This window comes from Platalea leucorodia (assembly GCF_965183815.1).
Source record: "Platalea leucorodia genome assembly, chromosome: 8".
In the NCBI taxonomy this organism is placed as follows: Eukaryota; Metazoa; Chordata; class Aves; order Pelecaniformes; family Threskiornithidae; genus Platalea; species Platalea leucorodia.
Window position 1 is genome coordinate 25,038,505 of NC_138830.1, and position 21,937 is coordinate 25,060,441.

Genomic DNA, 21,937 nt, shown 5'->3' on the forward strand with positions numbered 1-21,937 from the left:
CTGCATGCAAAATAAAATTTGCTAGGCCTAGACTTCCACAGGCTGTAGCATAGCAGTCCCCGAGTGCAGGTTCACATCAGAGATGTTAATTGTCTCCAAACATCAGGCAAGTAATCTGCATTTTGAAGAGTCTCTAAATGGGCATTTACATAATTTATGTTTTACAAAGTCCAGTGATGCGTATTTGCATAATAGACCGCAGCAGTGCCAACAGATCCGTCGCAGCACACAGTGTCAGCTCTCATGAACTTCCAGCGGGTTTTTGCCTTTATTAGAGCTCTTATGACAGAAAGAAATTGGCAATAACTGATAAATCTCCAAGAGAAGACTGAGTGCCTGTCAAAGCTTCTTTGGCTGGGTGGAACCACACAGAAATCAAGCCACGTGCTCAGTCACCTAAGAAGTGCTCTGCATATGTCCATGCCAGTTCTGTGCATAGAAACAAGCAGAGATGGTCCCTTATGTATTCATTCAAGTTCATTCAGTTTCCTGATCTGGAATCTCCCATTGCTCTCCACTTCCTTGCAGCAACACCCTGCTGCTTTCATGCTCTCCAACTTCTTCCTCCTTAAAAACTTCATACATTTTCTCATCACCACCCTCAGCCACCTGGCACAATCCATTGGAGAAGTGCTGCAGGTGCCTGGAGGAGGGCTTTGGGAACCATGCTGGCTTTGTCACGTCTCACCTGAGCAGTCAAACTTCAGCACATCAGTGTAGAGAAGCCAGTTGAAAATTGCAGAGTTGCAACGCAATGTTTGTCACTCTCAAAATGGTGTTTTTACCAGTCTCATGATGGAGTTAATACCTCAAGGGGTTTCTAGCTGATGTGTGGGCTATGGCCAGAAGTGCTTTTTCTACATGGCTAAGTGAGAGAAGAAAAAGGTCACCACTTTGTCGCTTCCGGCCAACGTAAAGTTTAGCAGTGCTGTTACCCTGAAAAAGGGGGAAGATTTATAGCCCTCAGTCTACAGTCCTGGTGGTTTTGGTATAAATGTCTCCCATGAAAACTGGAAGGAGCAGTTCCTACCCTTCCAGAACAGAACTGGGGAATGGGATCATTGCCAGCTCCAAACAGGAATTTCCTTCCTTTAATTTGCTCCACAGCCTGAACACTGACTGAGCATAATCTTCTGCATATGCTAATGGATGGTGCTGCATTTTGTAAGACGTTTTATTAGAAAAGTTTATTTTTTACCCCTGGTTGTATATCTCCTTTCCGTTTGTGTTGATTTGGGTATTCGTCATCCTGCTGAATGTGATAAGGGTTCATCAGTTTCACTGCATGCTACTAATAAGATAATGCTTTTAAGCCATTTGGTATTTTCACATGAAACATGTTCTTCTTGCTACAGATATTTAATAGAGTGATGGCTCTAATCATCCTCTCCGTCAATAACTGTCAGCTGTGATAGAGCTGGGGTTCTGGTTGGCCGGATAAACCTAGCAATGTGAAACAGAGGATATGCATGCTGAATAGTTGCCAAACTAGAGCAGGAGAAAAGACTAATTTAAAGTTCCCATAGCAGAGCTGAAGCAAGCCTAATGCTGTGATGTTCTCCTTTACTGCTCTTGATACCAAGTCTAAAATTATTAATCCAGGATAACATCTTGCCAGTTTCTTTCGATTTTAGTTCTGACTGAAATGAAATACTGGAAAGATTCAATAAGCAAATGTTTCCTACTGATTGATCTAAGGACCAGAGCTATCCTTTGGCATTATAACTAATCCCTTTTGTCATCTAGATTAAAAGAAATCAGATGATATGTGGGTTGAAGTGATTTCAATGTTTATTCTATAATTAAACATCAATTATTATTATATCCTATTAGAACCCCTTTAAAAGATTTTTAGTATAAGGTTCTATAAGCTCAAGAAATGACAGAAATACAGGGAACATTTTAAATCCTCACTGCCGCCACTGGGAACTGGTGACTTCAAAATCTTGCGGCAGGAATCATGTCTGCCCAAGTTTCTTGGGGAGCAGTGGGAAAAACTGGAAGAATTTGACTAGCTTTTAAAGCGCGAGGAATGACGAGAGCAGCACGTTTGCAGGGTGAAAAGAACCTTTCGGATGTCGTTTAGAGATGTTTGTGATTGTTTTTCTGTGTCTGCTGCCATGCTGGAAGTTGATCCCTTGTGTGTGGTTATTATATTTAGGGATTTAGTTGAGCTGCTTGAGGTGTACGTGTTGAATGCACCCTGCCTCGCAAAGGCAACTGTGAGCCAAAAGGGCTCTGCCCTGAGTCACAGAGCTCTTTGGTGGGATGGGAACTCCTCTGTGGTTTATTTTCTCCTGCCCACTCCTTACAGATAGGACATCTGCTTATGCTAAAATGCGAGCGTATGGCTTCCTAAGCAGATAGCAGTCCATTTTCCTGCCCTTCCCTGGCGTGTCCGTGGAGGCATGAAGAGACCTCACTCGGTGGCACTTCTCTTTTTGCTGACCCCGTTAACTTAATTTGAGTAGTTCTTTCCAGTGCATTTTGGGCCAGTTTGCTCTCAGGGTAGACCCAGGTAGTTAGAGCGTATAGCAATGTTGCAGAGCCTGCTTCAGTCTGAGAGACAGCCGTCTCTGCATACCTTTTCTGACTGGATAGGGCAGGAGAGACCTGGGTTCAAGCACCCCTTCTAAATCAGCCATGGGAAGGATCTGAAATCTAGATATCGTCTGGCATTGGTGCGCATTTTAACTACTGCCCTAGCTGGCAGATGTGTCTGCTCTCTTACTGTTTGGTGTGGTCCTGCAAGCCTCTGCTGACGAGGTCTGGCAGAGGAGAGGAGACCTGCAGGCCATCTTCCACCTCCATCACAGTGCCCCAGGGACCGTGGAGCTCACAGCTCCCTGGGGTTTGTGTGCACGGTCAGCTGCAGAAATGGAAATGGCGTAGGGCTTTTGGAGATGGAAACTGAAGGATCTAGAGAATTGTTGTTCCCCTAGGGCTAGACAAGAGCTGAACAGGAGCTTTGAGAATCTCAGTGGTGCAAAAATGCTCAGCTCTAGCAGCCAACTCATCACATGGAAGCCCAAAATTTCTCGGGGACTGGTGTTGCTAGTGCACAGGTTGTAGCATACTCAAACCTGACCTTCCTCTCAAGCTATGTGATTTTCTTCTTATGGCACGGAGAAACTGTAAATGGTGCTTATATATGACGTGTGAGTTTTTTCAGCTGAGAGAGACGCTGCTTTTCTGTTTTAGGCCTCAGGGCTGAGACACATATGCCTAACTTCAAGCAGGTGGTTAATAGTATTTATTTTGGTGGTATGATCTCTGTTTAAAGTTAAGCAGATGAAGTTCAAATCCTTGCCTTAAGTTGAACTTACATTGCTGCTAGCATAAGATTGTATCCAGTCTTTTTGCAAAATGGAGCTTTGTCTGTTCAGAGCTGCAGAGCTAAATTAAAATCCTGGTTACAAATGTCAATTGCAAATACAATTAGCAGTTTATGAAAAGGCTGGATATTTGTAACAGGTAAATTTCCAAGCAAGAAAAGGTGCAGTTTCCCCTTAAGGGAAAGCGTGCCAACATATGCTCTTTTTCTTCTCGAGAAATTAAGGAGTGTCTGGGGGAGAGGAGTTGGGATGGCTTTAAATGTTTTTGTACTCCCTTCCAAAATAAGTTTATAGTTTCCCCATATACAATTTAATTAAGCCTTCGATTTGACCTTTGTATTGAGCAATAAAAGTTAACTGGGAAAGATGTGGGTAGAATGAGAGCACAAACAAAGCATGCCCTGCGTCAGCCAGTGTGAGAACTGTTTCTGTAACCAAAACTAATGAGATCATCAGGACAAAAGCAACAGCCAAAGCATTTTCAATTATTACTAATATTTTTCTTCCTTGAGCCAGTTTATATTTTTCTTAATTACAGCTTTGAGCTGTGGCGTGATATTTAGCAGATGCCTTCGGCACTTGGCGTGCTGATCACTTGCACACTCCAGACTGGCAGGGGCACCTAATCTTTGAAGTCTAGAGCACACATTCATCTTTAACCATAAAGGTCAATCCTGCATTCCTTGCATCCCCCTAAACTCCCATTAAGTTTAATAGTAGTTTTGAGCATGTGAGGCATGCAGTATCAGGATCGCTCTTGGTTTTCTGGATATTACCAGTGAGGCATGTACAGAATTTCTAAACTTAACTAATTGATTGCACCATATAGTGATGGCAGAAGGCTGTCACAGAGCTTTTTAGTTGTTTCTTTCATTACAAGAAAGTTACAACAAAAGTTCAACAGATTTACTGGGAACATCATGTTTTACAGATACTTCCATGCTGTGTTTCAGGATGTCATGTCAGCTGTGCTGCAGTATGTACGAGGTATCTGGCAAACTAAACAAGCTTAAACATGCAACCACAAACATGTGCCTAGGACTAGACTAAAAACAGATGTTTCCAGGAAATGTAAAAGATGTTTGGCATGTTTTAAGCTTATGCTTTCAGCTTGTCTGCATTTGAATAAATCCCGTATTAATAGAAACAAAATGACAAAACCTTTTCTTGCAAATGACTGATTGATTAATGGAACTACTGCTGAATCACACAAGGTTTGTTAGGTTAGGTTATTTCTTCCCAAGGAAAAGATGGATTGTTCTATCTTGACATTTACCATGGTAGAAGCTGAGGCAGTTATACGTGTGGGTTTACTTTTTAGCCCTCAGAACTAATACAATTTTATTGTGGCTCATGAAAATCATGCAGAGTTTGCTATGGCAGCTGTATATCAAAAGCCAAACAAATACAGTGACAGGTTTCCTTACAGTAGTATGGCTGAGATAATGCCCTATTCTCTCTCTCTCATATTCAGATGCATATAGACAAAAGATTGTTTGGGAATGGAGGAAGGAGTTGCTGTTTCATGTAAATGTAGTTTCCAGGCACCTGACATCTCAAATTGTCTCACAGTTGTTTCTGACTTCTCTTTATTGCGTTTTTTTCTTTGTTGCATTTGACTTTTTTTTATAACAGTAGTTCCTGAAAGTTCCAGCCAATGTTATTTCTTGAGGAGAGTGGGTATGGTTCTTCTCAGCCTGAAGACTTTACATCCAGAATGTACAAAATGCATAGGAAATAAAGTAGTTCTCTCGCTGGCCTGCAGGGAGAAGTGATCTGCCAAAGATCACACAGAGTTTAATGCAGAATTAAAAATTGGACATAGATAATCCTAGTCCCAATTTATGACTATCCACCCAAGGCCAACTTCTCTTCAGTTACACACTCCTTAAAAAAAGAAATGGAAAGATCGCAGAATGAAAATGGAACACATCGGTTAACCTTCGTAATCTTGTCCCGTGAGTCTTCTGGAGAGGCTGGCCTAAACCTAATGCAACCCAGTAGTTAAGTGAGGAGAGTGACCTATGTGGTTGTAACTCCTGTAGTTCTTCCCTTTTCTGGTTAAAGATTTTTTTCCTCCTAAGGCCAAGTTTCCATAAGAAGGTGTGTGGGGAAAAGGCTTATAGGGACCCCATATTCTCAGGCTGAAATAGAAAGGGGTAGAACACTACATACATGGAAGGCTGCAGAGCTGTTAATTGCTCCCTTCTTCTGGCTCCAAAAGGGATATATTACACCTGCCTTTTACTGACTAGTATTATATAGCAGACAATAACACACTCCAGAATTTGGAGAATTGCATCACAAGTTCCATCACACTTCGGGAGTTCTCACATTCCCATTTCCACAGCATTCCTGTTTCCATTTGTCTGCTGCAGCTGTAACTGGAAATAATTAGTGCTGGTCTTAATGTCAGGATAATAGATTATTTGGAAATTGTTGGTACATTTTATGGTGACAGCATTGTTTTGCAATTTCAGAGCTCCCTCCTTTTGAATATGTAAAAGTAATTTCAGCTTTTGCTACCAGAGGTGATAAAAAGCTAATAATAACACTGTAGCATCTACTGTAATTTAAGAGCCTGTTCCACCAAGTTGCACCTAGCTTTAATTTTCTTATGAAGCTGTCAGCCAAAACCAAGCCTGTGATCAAAGTGAAATTTATCAAGCAACTGAGCTACAATGTGGCGAGTAAGTGCAGGTACTGACCGGTTCACTTTAGACCTGCGTTATGAGGTCATTACATCCATGATGAGGCACTCAAGACCAAGGCATTAATTTGCCATTGTAGATGCCGACAATTCTGTCTTTTCAAAGCACAACGTTTGCACGAAAGTCTAGGAAGAAATGGACAGGTCTGACTTCATGTAATTAATGTGGGAAAGCAGAAATAAACAATCTCCCCTTCTTTTCTCTCCCCCCACTTTCTCCCCAAATAGCTGGGTTGAAAGTTCTCCCTAGCAGCTCATGGTGTAAAACTGATGGAAACATGTTCAAAATCTCCACTTTGTTGTGGGCATGGTGGATTGATGAGCATCGATTCTCTGCTGTCGGTGCCCCACTTCATTAGCAACTGGGCTGCTATAATTAACATTTACAGGACTAGCCTGGCAAATCTCTGTTTTGTTTTTATTCAGAATTCCCTCACAGGGGTTGTACACTTGTCTGGTGTGATGATCCGTAGCCTTAGATGTAGGCGGGCACCGTGGCTGTTGGTTGATCGCAAGTGTACTGCCTGAGGAACGGAGGTCCCGAGGCACAAGCACGTTGCTTCCACAAGCACTGGCGCCTCAGCGTTTGCACTGGCGTACAAAGCAGAGTCCGCCCATGGCCCCCTCTGCTCAGCCGTGAGAGGTGAAGGGTAACGAGGGCTGGATCTGAAAGGTGCTGGGGCAGCTCAAACACAGGCATCCCCAAAACTAATCCAGCTTCCCTCGATGTGACATCAGCCCATTTAACTGCACATCCCTTTTTGCCTTTTTCCTTCGCTCCAGAAGTATTCTCTTCCTGTGTCGGTAGCAGCAGCAGCCTGTCTAGGGAGTCTGCATTTACCCTGCAGCTCAGTGAAGACAGTGTTGAGCGTGATTCAGACAAGAGACGAGGAGGGTTCAGTGGCACTGGCAAATCTTTTCGGGGAAAGACTTCTATCACACCGATCATTTGCAATCACAGAGAAAGGACTGAGCTCAAGTCAGGTCAAGAGAACAAAAATGGAAGGGGCTTTCTGTTAAGTAGATGAACTTGCTCATTCCTTGGCAGGACAACAGGAAACCTCAACACACATCTAAGTACACCTTGCTGATCCCTTCATTAGAGAGCAATAGCATGCAAGTACACCAATAAATAGTTGCACCTTTGATAATCCCTATCAGTAGCAAACTGCAAATCATTTGGGCTAGGGAGGGTGAACTAACAGCCGGGGTGCCAGTATGACTTGAACTTGTGTCAGGCAACCTGGCAAAAAATAACTATCGCATTGTTTTGCCCCCGTATCATTACTGGCTAAGATTAAGGTGTGCTTTAATGTGTGGCTCACCAAATGCGTTTGAAAGGCACGCTCAGCCCTCACTACAGGCGAGGTTTCCTGTTCCTAAATTAGATGACAGTGACAGTTTTGACTCTCCTTTTTATCCTAAGCTAGTCTCTCTGAGGAATAGTATTGATCCATATAAGTATTTATGAGAAGTTCAGTGCCGTCTGAGCGGCACATGCATTACTGGGTAGCAATCTGCGGTTAGATCTTTGAGGTGAAGATAATCCTAAATGCTCTAAACATCGAGGTCAAGTAATTTTCATTATGTGCTTTGTTTACACTGTCAAGATATGAATTTAACAGCAGTTAACACGGATGAAAGTTCAGCTAAGGAAGTGGACTCAATCCCCTGGACTAGCCGAGCTGTTCCCTGCACTCACAGTAATCGCAGGGCCTAGAGGGACGCCGAGCCATCTTCACTGACCCCGACAGACCTCGTCCTCGGCAACAGTCTCAAAAGGCTGCTCACGAAGGCGGCTTTGGCGGTCAGCTGCCTTCACTAAGTACCCTGTTTGGCAGGATTTGAATATGCACACTGGGAGCCTGGATAAGGGAACAGCACAGTAGCTACTACAGCGGCTGTATCACCATCATGATGCAGGGATAAATGAACAGTGTAGAATAATACTCATATGCCAGTGTCCAAAAGGCCATTACATGTGTTAGCCTGAGGTTCGCTGAAGCCTTCAAAGATTTTACCCACTCCATTTCTGGAGAGGAAAGGGGGACTGATGATGGGAAGAAGGTTTCTAGCAATTGAGAAAGCTTTTAATTGGGAACTATAAAGCCTTTAAAATGCAGAAGGTAAATACTAGAACAAACCAAAGTTGTGGGGTGTGTTTGTTTTGTTTTATGAAGTCATACTCTGGGGGCTTGATTCATGGGTATTGAACATCTGAGGTTGGCTTTGTTGAGACTGGAGTTTCATTTCTGTGCCTAGTCTTCACACTGACACTTTTTTAGCATGCTCACTATTTTTTTGCCTTTTGAATGTCAGTAGTAGACTGAACGTAACCATCTCTGACTCTAAGAAAAAGGTTTAAGAGGAAAAACTCATTTAACTCGGAGTCTCTCAGCCAAAACCCTGGAGTGAGTAAGCAACAGGAACTCTGAGGAAACTGGAATAAAATACAAAATCTTGACACTGCTGAAATTTGTGCCTTAAAATCTAAATATAAGATTGAAAAAGATCTTGAACTGAACTGAATTAGGACTGAGGCTATTTTTATTTATTTTTAAGAAGAGAGAAAATAGAGCATTTTAAATAAAATGCCAGTTTTGCACAATTAAATCCCAAATTAGAATTGGCCATGAATAGCATCAGAAGATACTCTGTAAAGACAGAGAGAGAATTCAGAATGTAGTCCTTCCCGTGGAAAGGATAAAGGCAGAATTTTCTGATGTATTATTTAACGCTTGTTATGTAGTGCATTAAGCAGTCACTGAGAGGAAAGCTTTTAAAAACCAACAGCCTCTCTGATAGCATTAAATCTTACCTTAGATTTTTGGTTAAGTCAATATTAAGAAAATAAACGAATTAATACATTTCAGTCTGCCCGATTTATAGAGGCCAATCAAGTTACAATGCTGGACATGGCCAACTGAAAGAGGGGAATAGATTTACCTGAGTGAGGTCTTAATTTAATCAGCTGGCCCCAGAGAGCTGAAGTCAGCAAGCTGGGATGATATAAGAGGCAGCAGAGAAATAGTGCCTTTACCGCAGTCGAAAAGGAGAATGACAGTGATGGAAAGGAGTCTAGGCAGTGTCAGAACACACCTATTTCCATGATTTATTCTTAATTTACTTTAATGACAGTCTGAAGGTTGTCCATTTTTCTTTAAGTGTCCTCAGAATACTGATATTTTCTAAACATTTAGAGCACGCTTTTTCTTCCCCTCATTTCTGTTAGCTCCATTGCAAGTTGGAATTGAAGAGGAGCTCTGTCTGCTTTTTGCCGTAATGAATTTTGAGCACAGTGTCAGACAATCCTTTTCCCACTGTATACCTTGCCCGCCAGTGTCCCTTCTCTGCAGTCACCCTTGAGTCAGGTCTAGGAATCACAGGTTCCTCTGGGATTAATGTTGGTATTAGGATAAAATGGAGGTATTCATTGCATTTCTTTTACAGTTTATACTGGCAAAAGAACAATGTGTGCTTTCCCAATACCATAGCTCATTTTTATTATCAAGTGAGTTTATTGATGGTTGTTCAGAACTACTGACATGCAGACAATGATCTCAGATTGCATTTACATTTCTGGAATACTTTCCATCTTTCCAGTTTCTGCCAGGAACTTGCTTCTGTGATTCAGAGGTTTTATTTTAAGATTGGACTCTTGTTTAATCTGCATTACAAATCTATGCCTTTTGCTTTCTTGTGTATGTGCACTGCATTCATTAGTATCACAAATCCTATAAGCTTGGACCTGAGCAATTACTGTTAATTTATAAATTCTTCCAGGTAGAAATGTGTTTTTGCCAGGTACTCGGGTATGCTTATATAGATTGACTGTAAAATCATCATCCCATCATCAGATGAAATCGTGATTATTTTTTTCCCCCCACAAGGCCAATAAGAGGGTTCAAGAGCAATACGATCTCAGTAATACTTGCAAATAGCTTGAGACTGTCAAGATAACTGGAGACCCTTATCAGTCATTTTCTCATTTAAAAAAATCCATGGTTTTGCAATAAAGGACTACTACTACTACTTTCTTATGAATCTATTCCTTTACATAAAAGATGCCCAGAATTGCCCCAAAGTGCATCTGGAGGGAGAAAAAAGCCCCAGTGATATTGTTCCATACTTTAAAAGCAAAAAAAAATCCTTGTACGTGCTAGGAAAAACAATGAAACAAAACCTGAAGCATTTTCTCTTTGTAGCCACTTTTTTGCCCATGTTCATGAACAAGGCATGTATGACACCTCTGTATGTCCTCGTGTCAGCGATCTTTCTTGCCAGATCGTCTTACTATATGAAGGGTCGCACGTTGCTTTAAAGTTAAGGGTAGCGGCAAAGCAGAAAGAAGCCAGGAAGTTGACTGTTACATTAAGTCAGTACGCTCTCCAGTCTCCTCCTGCAACTTGATGGGTGTTTCACTGGGGCATGTTACAAAACCACTCAATCCTAACATTATGTTTTAAAGCATGAGCCAATTCCCATCCCAGGTGAAACTGAAGGTGCTTTTCATGAGAGAAAACCAGGTTCTGAGACCAACCACTGCAATGCAGAATACCTATTACTCTGCTCAGGCTGTGTCTATGAATAGGCAAGTAGAGCAGGCCAGTCAGAGACAACTTGTTGAGCAAAACAGTGGGTGCTGAGTCCAACTAAAACATAAATACAAGTGCCCCATCACTCTCCATATATAGTTCAGTTATTCAGACTACTGTACATGTTCCCGCAACAGGCAGAATTTGAAGCCACTATTTAAAAGATGTGTGATTAATCTTACATTTACTTTCATGTTTTCAGATATACTCAAGGACAAGAAAACCCATCCAGAAAACAGAAACAAACCAAAACCGACTGTGAAAAAGATTGACACCACAACCACCACAAGCACTGTGAAGTCATCCTCTAAACACAGTGTAACTGGAAATGGGAGCAATGCAGCCCCGAGTTCCTCACTTGTTATTTTAACAGCACTAGCAGTTCTGTGGCACTGTCCACCGTAGCTGTATTGCCTTGCAGCCACTGCGCAAGCGCGGTTCTGTTCACTGTCAGTAATACCTACAGCCTTACCCAAGAGAAAACAAATTTAAATGGCTCTCTAGTTTATGTGATATGTTAGAATAAATATTAAATGATATGCTGGAGTTGGCAGATACCAGGTGTCATCACTTACAATGCCTGAAGATAGCCTTTGACAAAGCCCACCCGAGATACTGAGGGAATGATGACAAGGGTCTGAGTGGCTTAAGTTACGGGGTAGAAATAATTGCAAACACAGAGATTGTGTATGTGTGTGTTATTGTTTTTCTCAGTTTCCTTTGCTGAAATCTGACTGGCTCGTTTTGTTTGTTTAATTTTTCTGATAAATTATATGACTGGTCAGTCTTCAAATTCAAGCCAATACATACTTTATTTTTCTAGTGAACAGTTAACGAGCTATATCTACAGTTGTAAACCATGTAAAAGTGAAGTACCCTCTACCAGCTTGATGAAATTTCTAAATGGTCAAGAAGATCAAAGCATGTTTGAAACTTCTTTTCACTCTTACTGCTTAGATTGTAGGAAGCAACATAAAAGCATATGGTGTGTCTAATATATCAGTATAGTTGCCTTAACTGTGGAAAAAATTAGAACCACTTTGTTTACTGAGGGATATAGATAGTGAGTTTCCCTGCCCTGCAAAATGCCATTACCAGATGCTTAAGCATATGCTCAAGGCTTATTGGATGAATGTCCAGCAATGGGAAACATAAATAAACATAATAATGTTTTATCTAGTTGAATGCAGCTCTGTACAGAGGAAAAATAATTCGGTTCAAACTTACTTTGCCTATGTGATCTTAAAGAGAAACTGACTTATATTTTCCATAAAGGTCCCAGAGATATAAATTATTGGGAACTCCCATTAGACACTAACTAGATTTTGTGCATTGTGGATCTCGGAAATCAACTCTGTTTCATAAACTGTGTATTATTTAATTACATTTAATGTTTAAAATTTTGTATCATGGTAGGTGTAAATGTAAAACAATCTGAAATGTAGAACATTCTGTTATGCTTCATCTTGATTGCTACCCTAGAAAATGTCAAAATGTGCATTATATTACAAGGCTTTTTTTTTTTTTTAATCAATGATACATTGATGCGTTTTAACTTTTTGGATGAAAAAGTACTATAATAACTTCTAATGGGTTAAGAGTTAATGTGTGTTTTCGAACAATTGTTTACAGTGCCATTGAATATATATACACAAACACAACTGTATGAATACAGTGATTAATATGATAAATACATGAAACATTGGAATTGTTACATTTACTACATTTCATAACTATTACAGCAGTTTAATGGCTGTTTTCATGTTGTAGACTATTATTATGTACAGTTTTATAAGATTTAATGTAAAACACTTGCCTTTGGTTTTTTGTAAAACATCTCTTTGATATTTAGAGTTACACAGCCACTGACATAACTCAAAAGAAGAACCCTGTATCTTACTAATCAACTTCAGGCATTTTATTGGGAATTTTGATTATAAAGGAAAGCCTGACTCAAAGAAGGTGCCATGTGCCAGTATTACTACTAGATGTCATTATATAGAAAGTGGCAATAATACAGAACAAGCATACAGTAAGTGAACAAAGACTCACTACACTTCTATGTTTTCAGACAGTATTAGTGAACATGTCTAATTATGTTTGCAAAGGTGGGGCTTGAGTTTCATTTTTAATTTAGGCTCTTAGATCATATTTGCAGCTAAGTTTTCTAAAAGATAATTCAATTTTGTTGTTGAAACAAGGAGGTAAAATGGAAAAGATACTTATAGTAACATGAAATATTTTATATTTGAATTCTGATTTTTGAAAACGGTAAGGATATTAATATCCCTAAGTAGTGCTTTCCAATCATATCACTGAAAATCAGTTTTCCCAGAAGTACTAAAATGGCTGTCCTGTGTTTTCCAGGGTTTGTGAGCTGCACCAGTCTACTGAACCATAATTAAAAATGCCACTTGTATTCATTTTCAGTGCCCTTTGGAAAAGTGCAGTTTTACCTGAGGAGGTGTGCAAGTCATGTCATTTGTACAGTGAAAGGACACCGTAATTCCTTGCAGTCTTAAAGGATCAGTTGTGATGGCTGCTGTTAGACAGGTTTGTCTCTGTGCATGCACAGAAATGTACATCAGGTGCTAACACCACCAGCTCCTCAGGTAATACCAATTACTGTGGCTTCACTGAAGCAATTCTTATCTGTTGCTTGTGAACCTGACCCATAATTTAGTATTCTCACACTTAAGATGCTTTGTCATTATTCAGGCAAATACATCCACATTTGCACACTTAAGCCTCCATCAAGATTCCTATGGATGGAGCTAGGGTTTCAGGACTGGGCTCTGATGCTACCACATTTCAGCTGTGCAGCTTGGAGTTTTCAGTTCTTCTCACCTGGAGAAAGGGAACTTGAATACCCAGACTTTTTTTGAGGTCTTTTCTCTAAAAGGTTTTGTGCTTTTAGCTCAGAGCAGTGATCCAGCCAGCCCAGTATTCAGCTGTAGTAGAGGAAGTTGCATAAGCCCTGCAGTAGGCACGTATGGAATAACTCACCCAGGGGATTACTTGTTGTTGCTAAACGTCATAATCTTGCTAAACAAAAACCTCTGAAAAAATCAAGTGTTTAAATTTTGGGTTTGGTTGGCAAATATTTGTATGATGTAGCATTCATCTCTCAAGCTAAACAAGACAACCCTTTTCAAGTAACAAAACTAGAACAAGTTCAAACTGCGGGGTGAGATGGATTCATCAGTTAATTTCATTGGATTCAACCAATGTTTTAATAGACACAAATTGTTATGGAACGAGGGAAGAGACTGCAGAGGACTCCACACCTATTAATAGATTTCATACTAATATACTTTTACACTGTAAGAAGAGTACTGGTCAAACCAGCATGAAATGTGTTCATAATGTGTGCATCAGAAATGGTGCAGCTTTAAAGGGCAATGCAGTATATTTTTACTGATGGTTTATGATTTTTTTTCCTCAGGATCAGTTGCATTTACATATTGAAAAAAAAAAAAAAGTAGTATTTTCCACTAAAGAACAAATCTATACCAGCAAAGGCAAAAACAACTGGCTGTGTCAGATAAAGGAAGTATTTCTTTTCAGATACATATTTTACAAAATCTTATTTTGTTATCCAGGACACTGTAATTACGATGTAATTACAAAGGTCTAAATTCAAAATACTTTTGAACTTGTCTATGTAATCTCAATGTAAAATAAGGCACCAGTCTAAGAGCATTGCTGTAGGTTTGCCTAACAGTTATGAATTGTATTTAGCCACTGCTTTTTGAATGTTTATTGGTTTGCTCTGACTTTCTTTTAATATTTTGCTGTGCCAGCATTTGTGAATGCCAGCGTTGGAAAGTAACTGCTGTCATACATTTGTGAGTAAAATCAATCTGTAATTTTCTCTTGATAGTGATGCAGGCTTCTTACCAAATAAGACAAAATTGCCATGGGCGTACAGTCAGTTCTTAGTGTTTCACTGCTATTTGGGCTCCATGTTACACCGGGTCCGTGTGTCACTAGTCCCCTTCCTGGCTATGAAAGCATCAGGGAGAAGAGTGAACATGGGTGGCCAGAAGTATGTGTGGCTGCAGTGCACCAGTGCGTGGCAACCTCCAGCTGTCTTTTTTGAGGCCCTGAGCCGAGTGTTCTCAGCTAATTTTCAGGCGGCTTTTACACCTCTCCAAATCAACGCATGGAGACTGGCCAAAGAGCAGCAGAGAATCTAGAAACTATTTTCAGGCAACTTCACAGACACCTGCTACGAATTGCACTTTTTTTGCAATTTAGATGCTCTACAGAATCTGGCCTCTCATTTTCAACCTTGCATATGTGTTATGCCCTGTCTTCTAGTGCACCAGGTGCCTTGTCATTACGTAAGGAATTGTGATTCTGATCTCTCACTCAGTAATGAACCTTTTGAGGTACGCGTATCTGTCAGAGCTCGATAAGGGCACCACAAATAATAATGTCCAGCTGCATTGACTTCAGAGGCTCTGTGTACGGGTATCTGGCTATGAGATTCACATCTCTCTGATCTCTTAAATCAAATCTGTATTTAATATATCCCTATTTCCTTTTGTTACCACGACTGCAACATGTATCATAATTTTAAATTTGACTCTCTAATCCAGTATGGGTCTTCTCAATGTTGTCCTACTGGATGTTGTCTGCAGACTTAATTTTAATGTTAGATGAGCCTTTTTGCCCAGATTTACTGAGCCATTCTTATTCAGTATTGCACATGATTAGGTTTAAGCAAGATCTCTTCAAGTGAAAGGAGCTGAAACACACATTAAACTGAGATACTGAATATGACAAAAATCCAGAAAGTCCCTATGTTCCTGTATTGGACTCTTAACATTAAACAGATTTTAAGGTTTACCTGAAATTACAGTCAAAATTTCATAACTAGCATTGTGTCAAGAGGATTTCAGCCTTGTATTGAAAATCGATAGAGTCTACCCATTTTTTAAGTGGGAATTAATTGATATACATGCTTTCCTTATGTCTCTGCACAGGGGTACATTTAGGCCTGTAGAAATAGGAGACATTCCCTAAAACGTATCCTGCACATTGAGCATCACAGCATCATAAGTGCTTAATGTTACAACTAGCCAAAAGCACGAGAAGTTTATTTTCATTTATAGCATTTCACTACTCCCAGTGCTTCTTGTAATGGCATATGGCACCTGTGTTAATGAAAAGTGAAAGAAACATCTTACAGCGAAAGTCATTACAGCTGTGACATGCATTAGTCAAAAAGAACACGATAACGTCTTCTTCCCATTGCCTCAGAAGTCCAGAATTATTCCCAATACTGAATTCTCTTCTGGTTTCCACTGTCGCTCTCTAAATAACCACATTTGAATTGTATTAAATATTAAGCCACCAAAAAATAAATACTGGCCAAGAGATTGTAATAGAGAGATAATAAACTCAGAAAAGTATCCTGCATTTAAAATAGAAAATACTCCTAGGTAAGAAATCCCTCCTGGACTAGAACAATTTTTCAAGTCCCTCTCCAGATGCATCGCCATCCCCTTCCACCTCCATGCAGCACAATATGAAACGTGCATGCAGGAGGCTGGTGCACTGAATTCAGGAAAGTGAATTAAAACTATTGCTGCGTAGTGGTATCTCCAAGTATCTTGCTTAAAGTGGGCATGCTTTTGCTGGTTATGAGGAATGATTCAAACTATATGTGCAATTGCTTAAGTTCTTATTCAGTAAACAGGCACAGTTGCTGCAGCTTTCAGAAAAGGCTGCTGGACACAGACCATGAATCAGTGTTTTTGTGTTGCTCCCATGTCAGTGAGATCAGACTCAGTCCTTAAAATAGACTGGTTTAGACATTCCAGTTGTTATCAACACTACAATGATTTCCCCCCGTGAAAATAATGTAATACCCTTTTGAGAGAAAGGCACATAAAAGAGAGGCCACTGACGCTTTCATGAGGTGCATAAAGTACTTCATTAAATAGCCAGTAACAACCACGGGGGGGGTTCATTTCTGTACAGAAAGCATTAATACTACCTTGCAAAATTATGCAGTTTGCACTTAATCATTTCAATTAATCTTTAGTAAATTACCCAGTACTTTGTAATTATAATATTTGCAGCTAATTTAGTGCCATCCTAAAAATCATTCGTTGCATAATATAAGCAATTAACATTTATTAGGTTTTTTTCTGTTGCAGGGAGATATATAAATTATCCTCAGTGGCCTTTCTGTACACCTAATTAGCACCTGTTTGAATTATTCTACAGGCTATGGACATTTCATTTGAAAAATAAATGCATTGCTAGTTTGTGAACTCCTTGCAAATACACAGTTGTAAAAATTACTTTTCAGGGGAATACAAAAACATGTTTTCATATGTCTTCTGGGTTTATGAGCTAGGCTAGGCTTTTAGGCTATTACACCTAGAATAGGTACTGATATTTTTAAAGCAGTTAAAATGGAAATAGTCAGATACCTCTTTCCCATAATTAAGTACAGTATCCCAGATTTGGAGCCTGGTTTATTCAGTAATGAAAAAGGAAAGCAGTAAGATGTCAAGAATATAGATCCTAGCGTAACTTTCCCATTTCTGTATATGCGTACACAGTTACGAAGCTTTACTTTGCTGGAGTGCAAAGGATACTATGTTAAAGTTGTGGAAATTAAACCAGATTGCTTCAATCTCATAAGTAAGTTCTAGATAAATAGTAATTTTCTATTTAAATGCACAGTATATTGAGGACGATCATTTGATCTTTCTAAAAAGCAGATCTTGAAAGAACTTTCTAACAAGAACGTCAATATCAAATATTTACAACCTCCACACATATGAAACTGGGAAATCAAAGAAGGGCTTGAGACTTTTCTGTGGGTATGAAATGTTGCAGCAGACCCTCAGCTCCTATAAATCAGTATGGCTCCTTTGATTTCAGTTTGACTATGTAAATTTACCCCAGCATAGTATCTAGCCCAAGAATGTGAATTCCTTCCCATCTTTTTGCAGGTGCAGAAAATCAAGAATAACTGCAGTGATTACAAAATTTGCATAACAGTTTTACATTGCCCGGGCCACTGATCAGATAGTATCTTCATGCCCGAAAAGAAAATCTGTAGCACATGGGATGCCAGAAGTCTTCTGGCATTTTCCCTTTCCAGGGGAACGGCAGGGGCCTTTTCCAGAAACAGCTGGTATGATTTGGGGCTACAAGGAGATATTCATACTGTGAGTATCTCCTAGGGTAGAAAATCTTTCTCAGAGAAGGTTTGCTGATACAGATCAGGCCTTGAGGCAGACCAAGTTTGATTTTTCTGTTTCATGTTAAAATGTAGGATCCAGGTCTTAAACTGGCCTCAGAAACAATTAATTGAGACTCAGTGGAGAGAACTGATTGTGGCTTTGATGTTTTCAGAGAAGCTTAAGCAGCAAAGAATGCAAGCAGCCACGTTCTGCTTCAGCTGAAGCTTGTGCATCTTTTCATTCAGTTTTAGATAAAATGACCTGTGAGTTTGCAGATTAGCAGTGACAAATTTGTGAGTTACTGTAGCCTGATGTTCTTCTATAGAGAAGAAATGAAATTTCCTCCTAAGCAGAAACAAAAAGAAGGCTCTTCCGTTTTTATTTTATATTATGCTGAACATCCAGCTTGGAAGGAAATGAAAACAGGATGTGTTGGGCCTCACAAAGACGTAGATTCCCCTGAGTGCAGTTGTTCTTGGTGCACGTAGCGGTAACAGTGTCAGAGTCTGTGTGCTTGTCATGAAAGAGGATGTCCACCCTTTGGCTCTTTTGGGGGGCTTGAGTTTATGGCTCAAAGATGACAGATCATTTATAGGCAAAAGCTGTAGACAAGTCCACAAAGCAGTGAAGAAAGCAGTAAGACATTTGGTGGTGGTCTCCTTGAAAAATGAGAAAATGAATTTAAAACTGAAACATTTGAGCTTTTGCATTGGGGATGAACAACAGAGTTGAAACGTACTCCCAGAACACTGCAGTTGCATATGGGAGCAGGCTAATGCAGCAGCAATACTATACAGAATGTTTATTGTATCCCACTGAGTATATGGAACAATATTAGAATAAAAATGGAAGCCAGTATACTAAACCTTGCATAATACAACCACTGTACTTTGATATCAGAACTAATACAGTATGAATGTTTACAGTACACTGGGGTAGAAATTCTAGTAAAATATGTGCTTTGTCATTTAGCTTTTTAAATAATTAGTTTATGGCTTCCTAGTCTTTTTTAGTTCATTTTATTTTACAGGAATTAATAGGCTGCTTACATTTGTATTTTACATTAGTTGCATCATGGGTATTTTAAGTTCCAAAATAGATTGGTTTTGCCCTAAGCTGTATTCAAGCTCTAATAATTATTTCTATTTCCCAAGCACGTGCTTTATTTGCAGTATATCTGCTTATATTTTTATTGAATAAATTTGTCAATTTTCTTCAGTTTGTTTTCAGCATTTGAATACAATAAAAGCAATTTTAAAAAGCAGTCTGAAAACAATGTCTTAAGAACAAGGCTACTTTGAAAAGTTAAAGTAAACTGTATTTTGTAAAGGACAGTGAATTATGAATGGGAATAATAATAAATAACCCACAGCAGGAAATTGTTGTCATCTATTAGAATTTTTGGGGTTTTTTTCTGAATATTTTTCATCATCTTTGTTGTAAGTTACAAAGCTGATAAAATCTTAAATAAAAATATTTTAATCTGTTCAGATGAGGCTTTGAATAAAGGATGCAGACCTTGAGAACTGCTGAGACACTCTTAATATTTTGGTCACAGTCTGGCAAAGAAAGGTCTGTTTCTTCAGCACATAACTACTTTCTTGCTCTTCTTTTCTTTCTTGCAATAAATACAGTGAGATGTAAAGATGCCTACCTGCTCTTCTGGGAGCTCTTAATATTATTGGAGAGATGCAATACTTGCAGCAGTCTCCTGGGTAAATGCCAGCATACCTCCACACAACAGGTAGGACTTTTTCATCAAACTTCCATTCCTACAGAAACAATCAGGTCTGAGTTCTCCATTGACCAAGGTCTTGCAATAACTGTGCGCCATATTAAAAGCCTTGCCCTTGGTTTTGATTGGGATCGCATTACTTTTCTGTTTTCGTATAGGACAGCGTACTAGAAAAAGGAAACGCCCGGCTGTTAGCTTAGTGTTCTCATCACTTGTCAGTTATGAACTTTGCAGTTTCTCTTCTTTTGAGGGGAAAAACCCTAATCGGTATTTTTCTGTCAGATGCTGATTATTGTGGTTGTGCCTCTACCATTTCCTAAAGCGACACAGCGGAGACCTTTGCTATTACAAGCATTTGTTAAAACTACTTTTCCTGAGCTTCTCTTTGCTGCTCTGGCAAAACAGCTGGTTTCTTCCTGCTTAGAAGTTGGTGAGAAAGACGTTAGCTGTTTTCTCTCTTTTATTTCCTGTTTTGGTAGTATTTAGGAGCTCCTCTTGTAGTATTCCTGAATGGGCTGAATGAAAACTATAGGACAGACCACTGAAACACAATTGTATCATGAACAAAATGTTCCTTTATTGTGTTTAAATGACTGCACACCTGTTATCTACCTACCTAGATTTTTCTTAGTCATTTTGTTTTCTGATTGCGTGATGGTTTTAGTGTTGCCTCCTAAAGCACCCATGATTCCAGCTTTCCTTGATTCTTTCAAAATGCTTCCTATTTGAGGTCTGGGAATTACATACAGCTCATCTCACCATCTGTGGAGAGTGCTTTTTGCTAATATATTCATTTTTGACCCAGCTCCAAAGATAATAGCCAACAGCTCTTCTCTGCCGGTGCTAGAGGAATGCTTGTTCTCCGAAGTGCTGCCTCATAAAAGCCTTTTAAGTTTAAGGATTTCACATTCATCCTCTAATTAAGCAGGTGTCTAAATCTGTGAAGCTGCTTCATTCTGAAATCCAACCTGTCTCCACTTCAAAGGATGTTGTTTCTTTTCCCAAAGATGTTTCAAAAACTGCTTCTTTGACGGTTCAAATTTGTAGGGTTATTTAAAGGCTTTGCCTCTCACCTGATTCAATACTTATGTTCCAAAAATATACCGAATACATCAGATCTGATGAGATGCCTCAAGGATGTTCCTTAATAGTGGTGCTGGAGTTCATATCTTTGACTGAAGATCTTTAATTGCATTGAGTAACTAGCCCTTCTGCTAGCCTAATGACAGAAGTGGTTGCAACCATATATGATCCATTTGATGCTTCTCCTATCAGAAATCCAAATTTTTCCTCATGTTTTGGGGTTTTTTTGCTGTTGGTTGGCTTTGGTTTTAAGCAATATGTCACTTTGGGTCTGAAACATGTCTAGAATTTGTCATACCCAAACCCTGGAAAAAAGAGTGGATTTAGCCTAGTTTGTCCCAGGGGTTCCAATATGGTGCAGCTCCCAATACAACCATGGACTTATCAGAATGATGGCTTTCCTTATGATATTGAGAGAGGCAGCGTGACTTCAGTGTAGGAAGTCTTCCTACACTTCAGCTTTACATCTGAAAATAAACAGTCTTTTTTTTGAAAGAATGCTTGTGAAATCATTATTAACTCAGGAACCCAACATTAACTACCACCACCCTAAAAGAGCAAACTGAAAATACTACTGCTTGTATAAGAAAAAGACAGTTTTATTTGCATTTATTATGTCCTCAAGGAGATTCAGAGTTAACTTTAGAAGAAAGAAGGAATTCCAAAAGTAACAGAAACCCATGTCCTACACCTACAGGTTTATGTCCTACACCCACAGATTACTACTTCCCTATCTTGCATATTTTCAAGAAAACAACATATGGATGAAAGGAATTTGCCAGAGCAAGCAGAAGGAGATTACAACAGATGCGTGAGCCCTATTCCCTCACAGTGGCTACTCAGTATTTACTTACGGACTTTTGGCTCTGCAGTCACTGGTCCAACGTAACACCTAGAACTTGAAAACCCCTACAGAAAATACAGAAAACTCATTCCTTATGGGATTGCTTCCCACCGTTCCACAGCCATTAATCTCTCTTATCCCCAGGGGGGAAAGGGTGCAGTGTGCGTCTCAGCCGTGGGGGCCCATGTTTTCCCCTAGGGTTCACAGTGGGTCCTGCACCATGCTGCCATTCCCTTTTTCAAGGTACACGCAGACGTTAGGGATGCTCCCCAGGTAGCCCACAGGGCATGAAGGAAGGGAGAGAAGTTTGTGCTGATCTTCCTCCACCCAGGAGTAAAAAGGGACGAATTAGGCCTGAAACAACCGTTCTGTTTCAGAGCTATCCTTTCAAAAAAAGGCCTTTTTTCATATGACCCATTATTTG

General features: G+C 39.7%; 1 protein-coding gene across 1 annotated transcript in view; it reads left to right on the top strand.

Moving 5' to 3' along the window:
- Positions 1-11,045, top strand: part of LOC309594676 (glypican-5-like) — a gene marked incomplete at both ends in the record, with an annotated part of 385,721 nt that extends 374,676 nt beyond the window's left edge. The window contains one exon of the mRNA XM_082320908.1: positions 10,843-11,045. Within this exon, the coding sequence (XP_082177034.1) occupies positions 10,843-11,045 (203 nt within the window). The remainder of the gene's footprint in view (positions 1-10,842) is intronic.
- Positions 11,046-21,937: the final 10,892 nt, after the last annotated feature.